The following is a 14,754-nucleotide window of genomic DNA, read 5'->3' as shown; positions in this document are numbered from 1 at the left end:
TGACTAGAGGAAGAATAGGAGAATGAACGTGAGCTGCAGTTAACCCTTGTGTTGTCTTCCCGTCAACCATGAAAAAAGTCATGGCATTTTCAGACACGTTTGTCACTTTTTCAATGTAGCGGGTCCTTTTTTTTGGATGTTTTTTTCTAAAAGTTATTTGATATTTCGAATGATGATATTTTCAGCTTATTTCGAAGGCCCATTTTTTTTGTGATTAAAAAAAAATAATGAAAATGTGTCAAATTTGACCCGAGGACAACACGAGGGTTAAAAGCTTAATGTTCAGAGAGTTGTGTTGGGGAAAACCCTCAGTCCCAAATCCAGCACTCCAGTTCACCCGTCCCCCGGTTCTAGACTCAGTCGAGTCTCGGAGGAGGTTCTCCCAAAGCACACGCCGAGGACCCAACATCTAGGTCAACATTCGATGAACGTAGACCTGCGCCCGGGGGCTCGGTCCTCTGCTTCACTCCAACGTCTGATGGAGTCCTGCCACAAATTCCTGATAGCATGGTTCTGAAATGAGACGAATGTGATCAACATGAGACTTCAAACAACAACAAAAAGATCTGAAGTTGTCAACTGGTTTTATAATAAAGTTCAACAGTGTGGTTCTGGAAGTAGAAAATCCCACAGATCGTCTCCATGAGGATTCAGATTATCAGCCATGACGTCTTAACTCAAGGGTGTAACATTGGGAAGGGGGGGGTGGGGTGGAGTGGGGGGGGGGGGGGGGGGGGGTTGAGATCTCCAATTATCTAGAGAAGTCCCGGGGCATGTATTGAAAAAAAGCGACAAAAACAGACAAAAACGTTGAAAGAAGCAAAACAGAAACCTCAAAAAAAAAACTGTCATAAGACTGCAAATGTTGGAAAAAGCGACAACTTTTAAAAAAAAACATTTTTCCAAAAACACTCAAAAGCGCAACAAAAATGTCTAAAAAAAGCCCAGTTTAGATTATTGGGGGGGGGGGGGGTGTCAAATCCCTCCGTAAATTACACCTACAGTATGTCTAAACCAGGGTCTTCGACGTTTTCCAGGCCAAGGACCCCCAAACTGATGGCGAGATGGAGCGGGGACCCCCTAATTATAATATTGTATAACATTGTGTTATATCAAACTGGTCCTATAGTGCCGTGTGTGCATTGATGACTGAGAGACATCTTCTGCCTCCATTTATCTGTTCACTACAGTGTGTTGAGTTCATGTTAATGTGGATTTAAAGACATTTCAATTAGTGGAAAAAATTGCAGGGGGGGGGGGGGGGGGGGAATATAAAAAAAAGTCTAATCAACCAAAACTTTCGCGACCCCCATGCAGTCCCTCCGCGGACCCCCTAGGGGTCGCGGACCCCCCGTTGAAGACCCCTGGTCTAAACTATCCGAAATAGACTGACCACGAGCTTCGAGGTTGTGAAATGAAAGTTTCTACTCCTGTAAAAAGCTGGAAGTCAGTTTGAAATCAACCTTATTTTAAGAAAACCATGTTTAATGTGCGATCCTATGGAGAAACACTTCACTACCCACAATAAGCAGCGTAACAGCGACGGCTCCGATTGGTCCGACTCGCCGTTACCAAGGAAAATGTTTAACGTACCCGCTAGCAGATGGATAGTTGCTCTTGTACTTTTGCCTTTTTTTTTGTTGCCATTTTCTAAATGTTTTTAGCGCTGAATCAAAAGGTTTTACGGTCCCGATTCCTCCCGTAGCCGTTTGGCCCGGCTCCTGACTTAAAACTCTTTATATAAGTGATTAATATAAATAATTATTGAAACGTCAATGGAACAATTGAATGGGGAAAAATACTTTTCGGGAACCAGCGCTGTGTAAAAAGTGGGCGGTCAGTCCCTGTTGAGCTCTGTTCAAAGTCAAAGTCAAAGTCCGCTTTATTGTCAATTTCTTCACATGTCAAGACATACAAAGAGATCGACATTGCGTTTCCCTCTATCCCACGGTGGAGACAAGACATATTTTAACAATTAGGTCACAGACAAACATAACATTCAAGTAAACAATATAACAAGTAAAAATAAGAAGACTTATACAGTGAAGAGAATAAGAGCGGCAAAATTTGAGTTGAGAATGTGCAATTGTGCATACAGTAGACAGTCAATGTAATAAAATAGTGCAAAAATCAGGCCAATAAAAGGCTGAGGTAGTTCTGTTTGACCTAAGTATGCAAGTGGCATAATGGTGCAAGATATGTAAGAGCAGCAGAAGTGTGTTCAGGACAAGAACAAGAAGTTGCATTGGCGCCAACTGTGAATATGAAGTGGATCGCCACAAACCCGTGTCCGGCTCGATGAAGGAGTGTCTAATGAGGAAGTCCAAGACCACCATGGCACAGTTGGGTTTGAAGTCCTCGGTGGCCAGCAGCTCTTTCACCTGAAACCGAGACAGAGCGATGAGCAAAATGGCCCCAGAGTGTATCTTCCCGGTATCTGAGTCCTGGTCCTGGTCCTGGTGCTTTCAACGTGAACCCCTCAGAAGATGATACTGACCTTCTCTATCGGCAGAAGGTAGAACTCGTGCACCTCTCCGTCTCCTACTCTGGGCTTGAAGTCCCGAGGAAGTTCCAGATCGAAGACAAACTGGTTTTCTGCGAACACCCCGTCTTCCTCCTCGTAGGTGTAGCTAAAAAACACAACAATTAGGAACGTTAGTTATGGGATCTAAGGAGGCGTGTCTCTTTGTCTTCTGTAATAGTCAAGTCTCTTTGTTTCATAATGACAGGACACGTCAAGGTGTCCAATCAAGACTGAAAACCGTAGACTGCTGATTGGCGGTTTTGGTCGACACCAGAGTTCAGACGAGCTTTCACGCTCATTATGAATTATAAATGATTCTTCAGTTTTTATGTCTGACCAAAACCCAAAGATAATTAGCTCACTATCAGACAGACAAAGAACTTTTAATACTAAGAATTATTTGGTATTTATGCTTGAAAAATGACTCTTATGATTATCAATATATATATATTTTTTTAATCGGCCATTATAATCCGATACTGATAGATCGGGAATATTGGCCGACAGAGAGACACACACACACAGAGAAACACACAGAGACACACACACACACAGAGACACACATAGAGACACACAGAGACACAGACACACACACACAGACACACACACACACACACACAGAGAAACACACAGAGACACACAGACAGAGACACACACAGACAGAGACACACACAGACAGAGACACACACACAGAAACACAGAGACACAGAGACACACACACACACACAGAGAAACACACAGAGACACAGACACACACACACAGACAGACAAAGACACACACAGACAGACACACACACACACACACACACACACACAAAATGTCAGTAATGGAGAAACATAACAATGCTATATTTATAATTTCTGTGAGAGTAATATTTTGAGATAAATTGTATGTATGCTATTTCTAATCCTTTTTTCTGTGGGTCCCGACCCCCCTGTGGGTCCCGACCCCCACTTTGGGAATCACTGCTCTAACTGGGACGTTTTGGGACCGATTGGTGGGATTGTTGAAGTACACACAGACACACACACTGTTAAGAGCTAATGAGGTTTAACCATGTCACAGCTGATAGTTCCTTCTGAAGACTAAAAGACTGAGAAGTCTTCAGGGTCATTGGGGTCAAAGGGTCATTGACACTTGTGCAAGGTAATGTAATGTGTGGTGGATTGTATGTTGTGTGTGTGTGTGAAGTCTGTGTGTAATTGATGTTTACAGCAGCCTTATGTTGCACTGATGCCCAAGACAGGGGACGATAGAGTCGATCTTGATCTTGAACCTTATTTCGTGAAGCTCACCTTACTGTGGACACAGGACGAGCCTTCTCAGCAATGGCTGCTGGGATACATGCTTCCTCCTGACATTCTTTGACCAGGGTGTGTTTGACGCCGACGCCAGCAGCCAGACCGCCGGCTGCCTTCAAAGACACAACACATCACACTCCCAGTTAGTAATTTGGGAGACGTGGATTACCTTTATGTCCAAAAATGATCACGTTTTTGGTTTTATCATGGTATTTTTTAAAGTGTGTTCAATGCCTTTAGCAATAACTTTTATCCTGCATGTTTTGCAGACAGGATAACTATCTTCAATCAAGTGTCCTTTGGCAATATTATTATAATAACCAAAATATGCCCATGCTTCAGACTCAGTCCTCTTAGAGGGCTGATACATGTCCTGAGTGCCGTCCTCTCCTCCTCCCGACATCATTCCAACTTCAAGAAACGCAGGTCGGAGGCTACGCAGTCTTCAGGAGACTCGATAATAATTGATAATAATTTGTTTAATAAAAACAGTAACTGTTATTGTCAACAATTATATCATGGTTTACCGTTACAGCGGCAATCGTTACATCGCTAGACCCAAAACTACCACAAAGGGACGCCAAATGAGACCCAAAACAACCCCAAAGGGACGCCAAATGAGACCCCAAAACAACCCCAAAGGGACGCCAAATGAGACCCAAAAACAACCCCAAAGGGATGCCACATGAGACCCAAAACAACACCAAAGGGACGCCAAATGAGACCCAAAAACAAACCCAAAGGGACGCCAAATGAGACCCAAAAACAACCCCAAAGGGACGCCACATGAGACCCAAAAACAACCCCAAAGGGACGCCACATGAGACCCAAAACAACCCCAAAGGGACGCCAAATGAGACCCAAAACAACCCCAAAGGGACGCCAAATGAGACCCAAAAACAACCCCAAAGGGACGCCAAATGAGACCCAAAAACAACCCCAAAGGGACGCCAAATGAGACCCAAAACAACCCCAAAGGGACGCCAAATGAGACCCCAAAACAACCCCAAAGGGACGCCAAATGAGACCCAAAAACAACCCCAAAGGGATGCCACATGAGACCCAAAACAACCCCAAAGGGACGCCAAATGAGACCCAAAAACAACCCCAAAGGGACGCCAAATGAGACCCAAAACAACCCCAAAGGGACGCCACATGAGACCCAAAAACAACCCCAAAAGGACGCCACATGAGACCCAAAACAACCCCAAAGGGACGCCAAATGAGACCCAAAACAACCCCAAAGGGACGCCAAATGAGACCCAAAACAACCCCAAAGGGACGCCAAATGAGACCCAAAACAACCCCAAAGGGACGCCAAATGAGACCCAAAACAACCCCAAAGGGACGCCAAATGAGACCCAAAACAACCCCAAAGGGACGCCAAATGAGACCCAAAACAACCTCAAAGGGACGCCAAATGAGACCCAAAACAACCCCAAAGGGACGCCAAATGAGACCCAAAACAACCCCAAAGGGACGCCAAATGAGACCCAAAACAACCCCGAAGAAAACAGTGTGTGCTTTTTTTTAGTAACAGAAAACGGGTCAGTTTGACCCAGGGACAACATGAGGGTTAAAAAAACAAAACCCATTTCAAAAAAGGCACTTTTTCCCTTGAGTCGAGCAATTAAATCCAAACATAGGAGCATTTACACAGCAAATCTATATTCAGAAAAAAAGAAATGAGAGGAAACACTGGACTAGACTGGACAAAGAGACGCAAAATCCCACAAAGAGACTCAAAATGTACGTGGAAATGGAACTGATTTTATCTGATTTTATTGGAAAACTTAACATTTTCCTGTGGAAGGACGCCTAAGAGTAACTCGTCCATGCTTCCTGTTTCCACTTTGTCAAACGCCAATTGAGAAAAAAAAACACAGAGTGGTGCACGCCCTCTGCTCGTACACTCAAAATCCTGGAGCACCAACGAGATCTGCGTCATTTTAACGCCACATTGGGTGCGGCTAGTATTGAAGGTTTTCACGACGCGTCATCAGACCGGAAGTCGCCATGTTGGAGATACTCCGCATCACAACAAAGCACGGGCACTGAAGTAGATCCTGAACGTCATCAAGGGAAATGATTATTATTGCCCCCCAAAAAGAAACTTTTGCCTCGGGTAATCACAACATAGGAGCATATGCACATGGCAAATCTACATCCAGAAAATAAGAAATGAGAGGAAACACTGGACTGTCCTGTGGCAGAGTGTCTAGACTGTGTCAGTTCCAGTTCCAGTGTGTACCCACCACGTTGTCCAGCAGTCCGGGGTACGTCTGTTTGGTCGAGGAGCGTCTCGCCAGCCACATGCTGACCTCCCCCCCCTCGCTGACGGTGTAGCCATTGATGTGGACTCCACCCCGCTTCACCCCGAAAAGACCTGCGGCGTAGTATCACAGTCCCGTCAAAACAAACACTTATAGATGGAAGAGCATGTTCTGGATGTTATGGAGCGGCCGTGTGCCAAAACTCACTCGTAGCCGCTCTCTCCATCCACATCATCGGAGGGTCCGAGAACTTAGGCATCACACTGTACTTCTGGAAGATAGATAGATAAATAGATAGATAGATAGATAGATAGAGAGATAGATAGATAGATAGAGAGATAGAGAGATAGATAGATACAGTAGATAGATGGATAGATAGATAGATAGATAGATAGATAGATAGAGAGATAGAGAGATATAGATACAGTAGATAGATGGATAGATAGATGTTTATTGATCCCAAGAAAAATGGGAAATTCCGGTGAGAGACAGACACACACACACACACACACACACACACACACACACACACACACACACACACACACACAAAGTATTTCATTAAAATTTATATTCTGTGCGACTAATTTTGCTGCTGGAACACTAGAATTTCCCATTTTATTGGGATCAATAAACATCCATCCATCACATACATAAGAATATAAATATAAATCACACAGAAATCCAATGGTGGAGACGTTGCTGCTTATCCCCTAAATAACTGAGTATTGTGCTTATTAAGAGATATTGTGAAGACCTACTGATGACACTGGTCCATGAGTTTGCATATGTATGCATCTGTAATATTAACAATAGAAATATATTATTTGTGTCCCTGTACCATTTTGTGTGTGTGTGTGTGTGTGTGGGGGGGGGGGGGTGGGGGGGGGTGGAGGGGGGTTCTCTAAGTGTCTCTCACCTCATCTCTCCATCCTTTAAGGCAGCTCAGGTGGTCCTCTTGTCTCATACTTTGCAGGACGGCGTCCACAGCTGCAGACCTCCTGTCGTAGGTGTCCAGGCCGGGGCGCAGCGCCACTGCGCCCCCGTGTGGCGGGGCGAACACCTCTGGGTGCCGGGCCAACAGCGGAGCCACGTGAGGGCGAATCCAACCCACCTGTGCATCGTTTATCTCAAACCTGAAGCACTCAGGGCGGCACGAGCCTGCGGGGACAAGTCGGTCACACAGTGAGTTACTTAAAAACCGCCTTTCGTACCGTCAGGATGAACGTGCATCGCGTGTTAGATCTTAACTCGGGTTAAGATATTAACCCTATAACCCTAGCTCGGTGTCAGGCGTGTACCTGGTAGAGAAAAGTTGTTCATTCGGCGGAGGAGTTGGAGCATTTTCTCCGACCAGGCAGATTTAGCCATTTTTTTAGTATCCTACGTCAACAAAACACTTCACAAACACCACTACAGTTACTGTGTTTGGGTCACGCGCTGAACATAACTACACAACTGAACTACGGATGAATAATAACAAAAAACACTCTACGCTAAACCGTCTCTGGTAATGATAATAACAACCGCACTAGATTCCATAGTCGCCGACACTGCGGCCACGCTAATGCGCATGTCTGTGTTCTTCTTCGTGGCGGACCAAACTGCCGCCGTATTTATATAGACACGAAGAAGAAGAATAGCGTAACCAACGTCCAGTCTAGTGCAGATACAATAGAACTGAATAGATAGATAATAATATAACAAAATAATAGAAATGTTTTGCACGAGTAGTCCCCAAAACCTTTAGGAGGTGGACGGCTGTATTTTTATTTGAACTATGAGCGAGACACCTGCCAGCTAAATGGACCTGACGTTAACCATTCACTGTACTTTATTCCTTTTAGCTAGCTTTTAGCCGAGCAAAGCTAACGTTAGCTAGCTAGCTCCGAGTAAAGCTAACGTTAGCTAGCTAGCTCCGAGTAAAGCTAACGTTAGCTAGCTAGCTCCGAGTAAAGCTAACGTTAGCTAGCTAGCTTTTAGCCGAGCAAAGCTAACGTTAGCTAGCAACCATCCCATTGGGCTAACATTTACCAACTAACGACTGCTTTTTTTTACACTTTTATTTAAAACTACCTAAAGGTAAGATTTATAAAACATCTTAAACACTCTGTCTTATATAAGGTGTCGTTCACTCTTTACTAACGTAAAGAAGAGTTGCATTAAAACGACGTACACAAGTTTAAATTGCTCTTGGTGTAGCTAGCTAACATTAAAGTTAAAGCAAAGCCAACGCGATTTAAGACATTTACACGTCGTAGGGTAACGTTATAACGTTTTACTCTTATATGTTGCTTTACTGCGGCATGCTAATTTAAAGTTCCCTTCACTGTGCTTGTTGATATATGATGCTAGCTATATAGCTAGCATCATATATCAACAAGCACACTATAGCTAGCATTACATATCAACAAGCACACTATAGCTAGCATCATATATCAACAAGCACACTATAGCTAGCATTACATATCAACAAGCACACTATAGCTAGCATCATATATCAACAAGCACACTATAGCTAGCATCATATATCAACAAGCACACTATAGCTAGCATCATATATCAACAAGCACACTATAGCTAGCATTACATATCAACAAGCACACTATAGCTAGCATCATATATCAACAAGCACACTATAGCTAGCATCATATATCAACAAGCACACTATAGCTAGCATCATATATCAACAAGCACACTATAGCTAGCATTACATATCAACAAGCACACTATAGCTAGCATCATATATCAACAAGCACACTATAGCTAGCATTACATATCAACAAGCACACTATAGCTAGCATCATATATCAACAAGCACACTATAGCTAGCATCATATATCAACAAGCACACTAGCTAGCATCATATATCAACAAGCACACTATAGCTAGCATCATATATCAACAAGCACACTATAGCTAGCATCATATATCAACAAGCACACTATAGCTAGCATTACATATCAACAAGCACACTATAGCTAGCATTACATATCAACAAGCACACTATAGCTAGCATCATATATCAACAAGCACACTATAGCTAGCATCATATATCAACAAGCACACTATAGCTAGCATCATATATCAACAAGCACACTATAGCTAGCATTACATATCAACAAGCACACTATAGCTAGCATCATATATCAACAAGCACACTATAGCTAGCATCATATATCAACAAGCACACTATAGCTAGCATCATATATCAACAAGCACACTATAGCTAGCATCATATATCAACAAGCACACTATAGCTAGCATTACATATCAACAAGCACACTATAGCTAGCATCATATATCAACAAGTACAGCATGCTTGTATGTTTAGCTGGACTTCAAATTGTTTACCATCACCTTTTATATATCCCGGATGCAGGCAAATATGACTACTTATCCGGTAACGTTTGAATTTCATTACCAAAAGTTAATTTGAATAGATCAGTGAATACTACTGTGCCTCCCTGCTCCATTTAGTAATTGTGTTGCATATTCTTCCCCATTGCCCTACTGAGTGTCTTTAATTTGACTCTTGAGTTGACTGTTGTAGCCAGCGGTGGAAGTAGTATTCAGATTTTGTACTTTATTGTAATACCACAGTGTATAAATACTATAAATATTCAGGGGAAACGCTCTAGCTTGTTTGTATTTCTTTAAACCAATCACAGCCGTCCTGGGCGGGGCCAAGCTCCGATAGCTGGGACAGAGATAGAGGACACACACGCTCACACACACACACACACACACACACACACACACAAAAACCACCATCTCTTGCTTTGTGTGTGCACGTGTTATAGGGCATTAGTGCATGCACATCCGTCAGTAAAGTTCTGGGGGGGTCATAGTGTAGTAGCAGACCTGTCCCGGACCACCTGAGAGGTCTGGGGGGGTCATAGTGTAGTAGCAGACCTGTCCCGGACCACCTGAGAGGTCTGGGGGGGTCATAGTGTAGTAGCAGACCTGTCCCAGACCACCTGAGAGGTCTGGGGGGGTCATAGTGTAGTAGCAGACCTGTCCCAGACCACCTGAGAGGTCTGGGGGGGTCATAGTGTAGTAGTAGACCTGTCCCAGACCACCTGAGAGTTCTGGGGGGGGTCATAGTGTAGTAGCAGACCTGTCCCAGACCACCTGAGAGGTCTGAGGGGGGTCATAGTGTAGTAGCAGACCTGTCCCAGACTACCTGAGAGGTCTTGGTGGTTTGTAGTGTAATAGCAGATCAGAAATGTATTTTGGCCCTAAACCGTTGTGTGATTCATAAACTAGCAAAAGTATTTTGCAATCAATTCTTTGAGGCACAGGAAGCCGGTGTAACAGTTTTTCCTTCTCTGCTGTCCTATATTTCGTTGTGAAGCCCCGTCGGTCCTCCATGGCGTCATCAGAGGTCAGCATGCAGGAAATGAGCGACATTGTGATCGTCACCATCCCAGAAACGACGGCGGAAGACCTCCCCTCGGTGGTAGAGGAGGACAAAGCAGTGCTGGTGACGGCAGAGCTGACTCCTGAACCCGGGTAACAAACACACACACACACACACACACACACACACACACACACACACAGAACAGAGTGGGAGTCTCTGAGGAGATTGTCCTGTTGTGTCCATAAACCTGTACAATAATTCCCAGCTGTGTGTGAGGTAACTCTCTCATTACCTCACACAGTACAATATTGCACAATTATGCTACTTGCACACTGGTTGCTTCAGATTTAATATTTTACATATTTACATATTTAATTTTATACTATGCATGTAGGTTGTACATTTTATTCTACACTTATATATACATGTAAAAAAAATGTCATTCCTCGAAGTATATTTTTGTCAGTAGTTAAGCATTTTCATCTTAGCTATCTGTATCTGTGAGTGTGTAACTTACTGCTGTAATTTCCCAACTTGGGGTTTGAAAAGTCTATCTACATATCTATCTATCTATCTACATATCTATCTATCTATGTATCTATCTATCTATCTACATATCTATCTATCTATCTACATATCTATCTATCTATCTACATATCTATCTATCTATGTATCTATCTATCTATCTACATATCTATCTATCTATCTACATATCTATCTATCTATCTACATATCTATCTATCTATCTACATATCTATCTGTCTGTCTATCTATCTATCTATCTATCTATCTATCTACATCTCTATCTATCTATCTATCTATCTATCTACATATCTATCTATCTATGTATCTATCTATCTATCTACATATCTATCTATCTATCTACATATCTATCTATCTATCTACATATCTATCTATCTATCTATCTACATATCTATCTATCTACATATCTATCTATCTATGTATCTATAGCTGTGAAGATGAATCGATAGTTGTCAACTACTAAACTAATCGCTAACTGTTTTGATAATCGGTTTAAGTCTTTTTTTCTTTTTAGTTGTGGACAAAACAAGACATTAGAGAACGTCATCTTGGGGCTTTGGAAAACCTGATCAACATTTTTCACCAATTTTCTAAAATTTTAGAGACCAAACAACTAATCCATTCATCCAGAAAATAATCAACAGAAAAACAAAAGACAATAAAAATTGCCGCCGTATCCTGTTGTTCAGTTTGCTAAATTAAAAACTTAGAGACCATGTTGTTTTTCCGTATGGTTTTCCAGAGAGGAAATCCTCACAGTGGCACCGGTGGAAGAAGCAGAAGCTGAGGCCAGCGGAGCAGACTCCCTGTCGAGGGAAGAGGCCGTCATCGGTAATGTGACCCGCACGACTTTATCAACCTTTTGTAAAACGTGGCCGTTCAGTAGCGAATGCTCATCAGTTCAGTGGATCGTGTCGCTTTTTTAGCCAAAGTCAAGAATGGATGATTACGCTCAACTCAACGCTTCTACATTGTAAACTGGGATTATGTAAATCACATGTGTCAGACTCGAGGCCAGCGGGCCAAATCCGGACCGCATATTTAATTTAGGTACTCAAAACATTTTGGGACGCCTTGTTTTTCGCCAAACCAAAAAGACAGGAAACAAGCTTCAGTTACACAACATTCACATTTGGAAGATTTGCCGACTTAGACTTCTCTTTATCAATTCTTTTGGGAGGAGTCCCGCAAGGAAATTGAAAATTCCAGCATCAGTTTTAGCAAGAAACAAAATAAAAAAGAAAACAAAATAACAGTAATAATAATAATAATAATAACAATAAGAACATTTAAGACTCAGAAACTCCCACAGAACCAGTCAGTTTGCCTATTCAGGCTGTAAAACAGGTTGTTGACGTGGGCTGTGTGGGAGCCTACTTTTAAAAATGTAATCATTGTTTTTCTTTGTTTGCCAAATTCTGTGATGGCTAGGGAACCTTTTTGGCTGACTTATCTAGGGCCTTATGTCAACCAAACTGCATATGCAGGGTTCAACAATAAGGGTTGCCAGATAACTCGGGCAAAACGCCATGTTGGGCAAGTAAATATAACAAACCGCTTGCCCTTTTGGGCATCATCGTTGTTAGACCTATTCATTATTTTGTTATATATAAGAGTTAGTTAGTTTATGCAGCTACATAAATTTGTTTATCATTAGTATTTTATTTGGTTTTAGTGCTTTTGTTTTGAAGGTACCAGGCAGCCTTAGCCACCAGGTGTAGTCTACAAATATAGGTGAACAGGTATGTGGGGGGGTAGACACCGGGGGGGGGGGCTGATGGTTTTTTATCAGAGTTACAGAGTCACAGAGCGTAGAGACGCCGTTGATCCTTGAGAAATGTTTGTAAGCCAAGAAAATGGATCAATAAACCTCCCAGAATACATCTCTGCAATCAAATTAAATACAGACAATCAAAGTTTTATTCTCTGCGTAAGATCCACTCCTTCGATGCCTCAGTGGCTGTTGAACATTGAGTTTTTAGTTGGTTTTGTTCAATCAGGAGACAATTCGCCACTACAATCGTATCATAAATCATGTTTATGTATCGTACAGCCTTTCCTGTCTTTGTGATTCAAGTCACAATATAATCTTCACAAATGGTTGTAAATACTTTATACTTCTCCAGTTTGTGTGATCAGACGTGAGAGCTGACTTGACGGCTGTATGAGGGAGTTTTTGTCTCTCGTCTCTGCAGTAAAGTTATCTGAGGAGGTGGATGTGGAAGCTGACGTCTTCTACCCAATCACCTGTGGAGACACCCGAGCCACGCTGGTCTGGAAGAAGTTTGTCTGCCCGGGGATCAACGTCAAATGTGTCCAGGTACGCACATCATCTTAAAACAGCAGCGGTGTAAAAATCTAAATTAGGAACTAATTTAATGAAAGGCAGTTTAAAGGGTAACTTGTTGTTTTTTTTCAACATGGACCCTATTTACCTAAGTTTTTGTGTCCAAGTGACTGATGGGAACAACTATCTTTTAAACTGGTCCAGTATTGCACACCTTAAATTTACGTCCGCTAAAAGTGCTGTTTTGCCGCTGACTGGCAGACAAGCATCTGACAATATCATGGAAAGGATCCCTTCAGAGATAGACCTTTAAAACCTCCTTAAAGGGGCTTCAAGCGATGTCACGCGTTTTTTAGGCTACAACATTTTTTGTCACATACAGCAAACATCTGCCCACTATCTGCTAGCTGCCTGTCCCCTGAACACACTGTAAACAACCTGTGCCAACAGCCAACCTGCACCACCAGGATTTGGGGGTGGGGGTTTTGACAGACACACACACACGCACACACACACACACGATGAAAAATGAACATGTGAAAGTATACGAGTACATGTTGCACTACAAGCTTGCAGCTGTTGTTATGTTCATGCAGATATCAATCTACACATTTGTGAATATTTTGTTTCTACTGTATTAATGTATTTGATGCTTTCATCGTTTTTTTTTAATTCTACATTAGCAAAACACAAAAAAATAAAAATAAAATGAGGCAAGTGCCTCAAAAAGTTAATGTCGAGGCCTGGAGGGAGAGGGGGAGGAAGGAGGGAGGGGCGAGCTAGCCTCGTTTTGTTTGAAAATACTTTGAATGTCAACAAAAAATAACGTCACCAAACATCGCTTAGAGCACCTGTAAGACCTTTAAGAAGTGGCAAGTGCTAAACCCACCAGACTCTATTTAAAAAAATAAAAATAAAATGTTTGCATGTATATATATATATATATATATATTTATATACAGTATATATAAGCTTTTAAAATTGGTCCAGTATTTCATCCACTGAAAAACCACCAAATCACCACAACCGCCAGCCCTATTTAAATAAATGTATCATAGTAAAAAGTTGAAGTGCACAAAATAAAACTATCAAAGCCATGTTTGTTCGCTAAAATTACAGTTAATTTAAATGGAGTTTGGTGATGGTGATTTCAGGGCTGTTTTAATGTTAAAAAAGAAGGATCCATGTCTGTAGGGATCGTTTCCATAACGTTGACACTTAGAATAATAATCTGAGCCTGTCAGCGGCAAAAACAGGGAATTGATGAAGTTGATTGGGGTACATTTACGTTGCAGCCTGGTCAACGGTTCCCGCTCAATACTCGACCCATTTCCAAAAAAAATTGTTCGCATTAGTCTCATAGACGCTAATGCATGGGGGAAAATTCACATTCACGTAAAAAACAAAACAATTACCCTTTAAGTTTAAGGATTAAGTGGATCATCAACAACTCATTATT

The 14,754-nt window shown here is 42.1% G+C and overlaps 2 protein-coding genes across 4 annotated transcripts in view; one reads left to right on the top strand and one right to left on the bottom strand.

The window, feature by feature from the left end:
* Positions 1–59: 59 nt before the first annotated feature.
* On the bottom strand, positions 60–7,676 carry tpk2 (thiamin pyrophosphokinase 2). 2 transcript variants are annotated; one of them, XM_032519863.1, is made up of 8 exons: positions 7,401–7,676; positions 7,019–7,260; positions 6,307–6,370; positions 6,082–6,212; positions 3,821–3,939; positions 2,498–2,630; positions 2,285–2,381; positions 60–513 (listed from the first exon to the last, which is right to left on the bottom strand). In XM_032519863.1, exons 1-8 carry the CDS (start codon positions 7,468–7,470, stop codon positions 464–466), a joined length of 906 nt encoding a protein of 301 aa, XP_032375754.1. In that variant the 5' UTR covers positions 7,471–7,676; the 3' UTR covers positions 60–463. The 2 variants fall into 2 exon arrangements, with proteins under 2 accessions (XP_032375754.1, XP_032375755.1); XM_032519864.1 differs by having other exon boundaries at positions 6,307–6,367.
* The window catches only part of gmeb2 (glucocorticoid modulatory element binding protein 2), a 14,188-nt gene continuing 6,621 nt past the window's right edge, over positions 7,188–14,754 (top strand). The window contains exons 1-4 of one of the 2 annotated variants that reach the window (XM_032519841.1): positions 7,188–7,284; positions 10,457–10,614; positions 11,751–11,839; positions 13,204–13,328. In XM_032519841.1, the coding sequence (XP_032375732.1) occupies positions 10,472–10,614; positions 11,751–11,839; positions 13,204–13,328 (357 nt within the window). In that variant the 5' untranslated portion in view covers positions 7,188–7,284; positions 10,457–10,471. Of the gene's footprint in view, positions 7,285–7,727; positions 8,182–10,456; positions 10,615–11,750; positions 11,840–13,203; positions 13,329–14,754 lie in introns of those variants that run through there. The other variant, XM_032519840.1, reaches the window with a different exon arrangement.

This window comes from Etheostoma spectabile, chromosome 7, assembly GCF_008692095.1.
Source record: "Etheostoma spectabile isolate EspeVRDwgs_2016 chromosome 7, UIUC_Espe_1.0, whole genome shotgun sequence".
In the NCBI taxonomy this organism is placed as follows: Eukaryota; Metazoa; Chordata; class Actinopteri; order Perciformes; family Percidae; genus Etheostoma; species Etheostoma spectabile.
This window is presented reverse-complemented; position numbering and strand designations above follow the sequence as displayed.

Coding starts and splice junctions, on each gene's coding strand:
- tpk2 (XM_032519863.1), bottom strand. CDS start 7,470: ATGGCTAAATCTGCCTGGTCGGAGAAAATGCTCCAACTCCTCCGCCGA. Junction 7,261..7,400: donor GAACAACTTTTCTCTACCAG/GTACACGCCTGA, acceptor TTGTCCCCGCAG/GCTCGTGCCGCCCTGAGTGC. Junction 3,940..6,081: donor CCGGACTGCTGGACAACGTG/GTGGGTACACAC, acceptor GTGTCTTTGAAG/GCAGCCGGCGGTCTGGCTGC.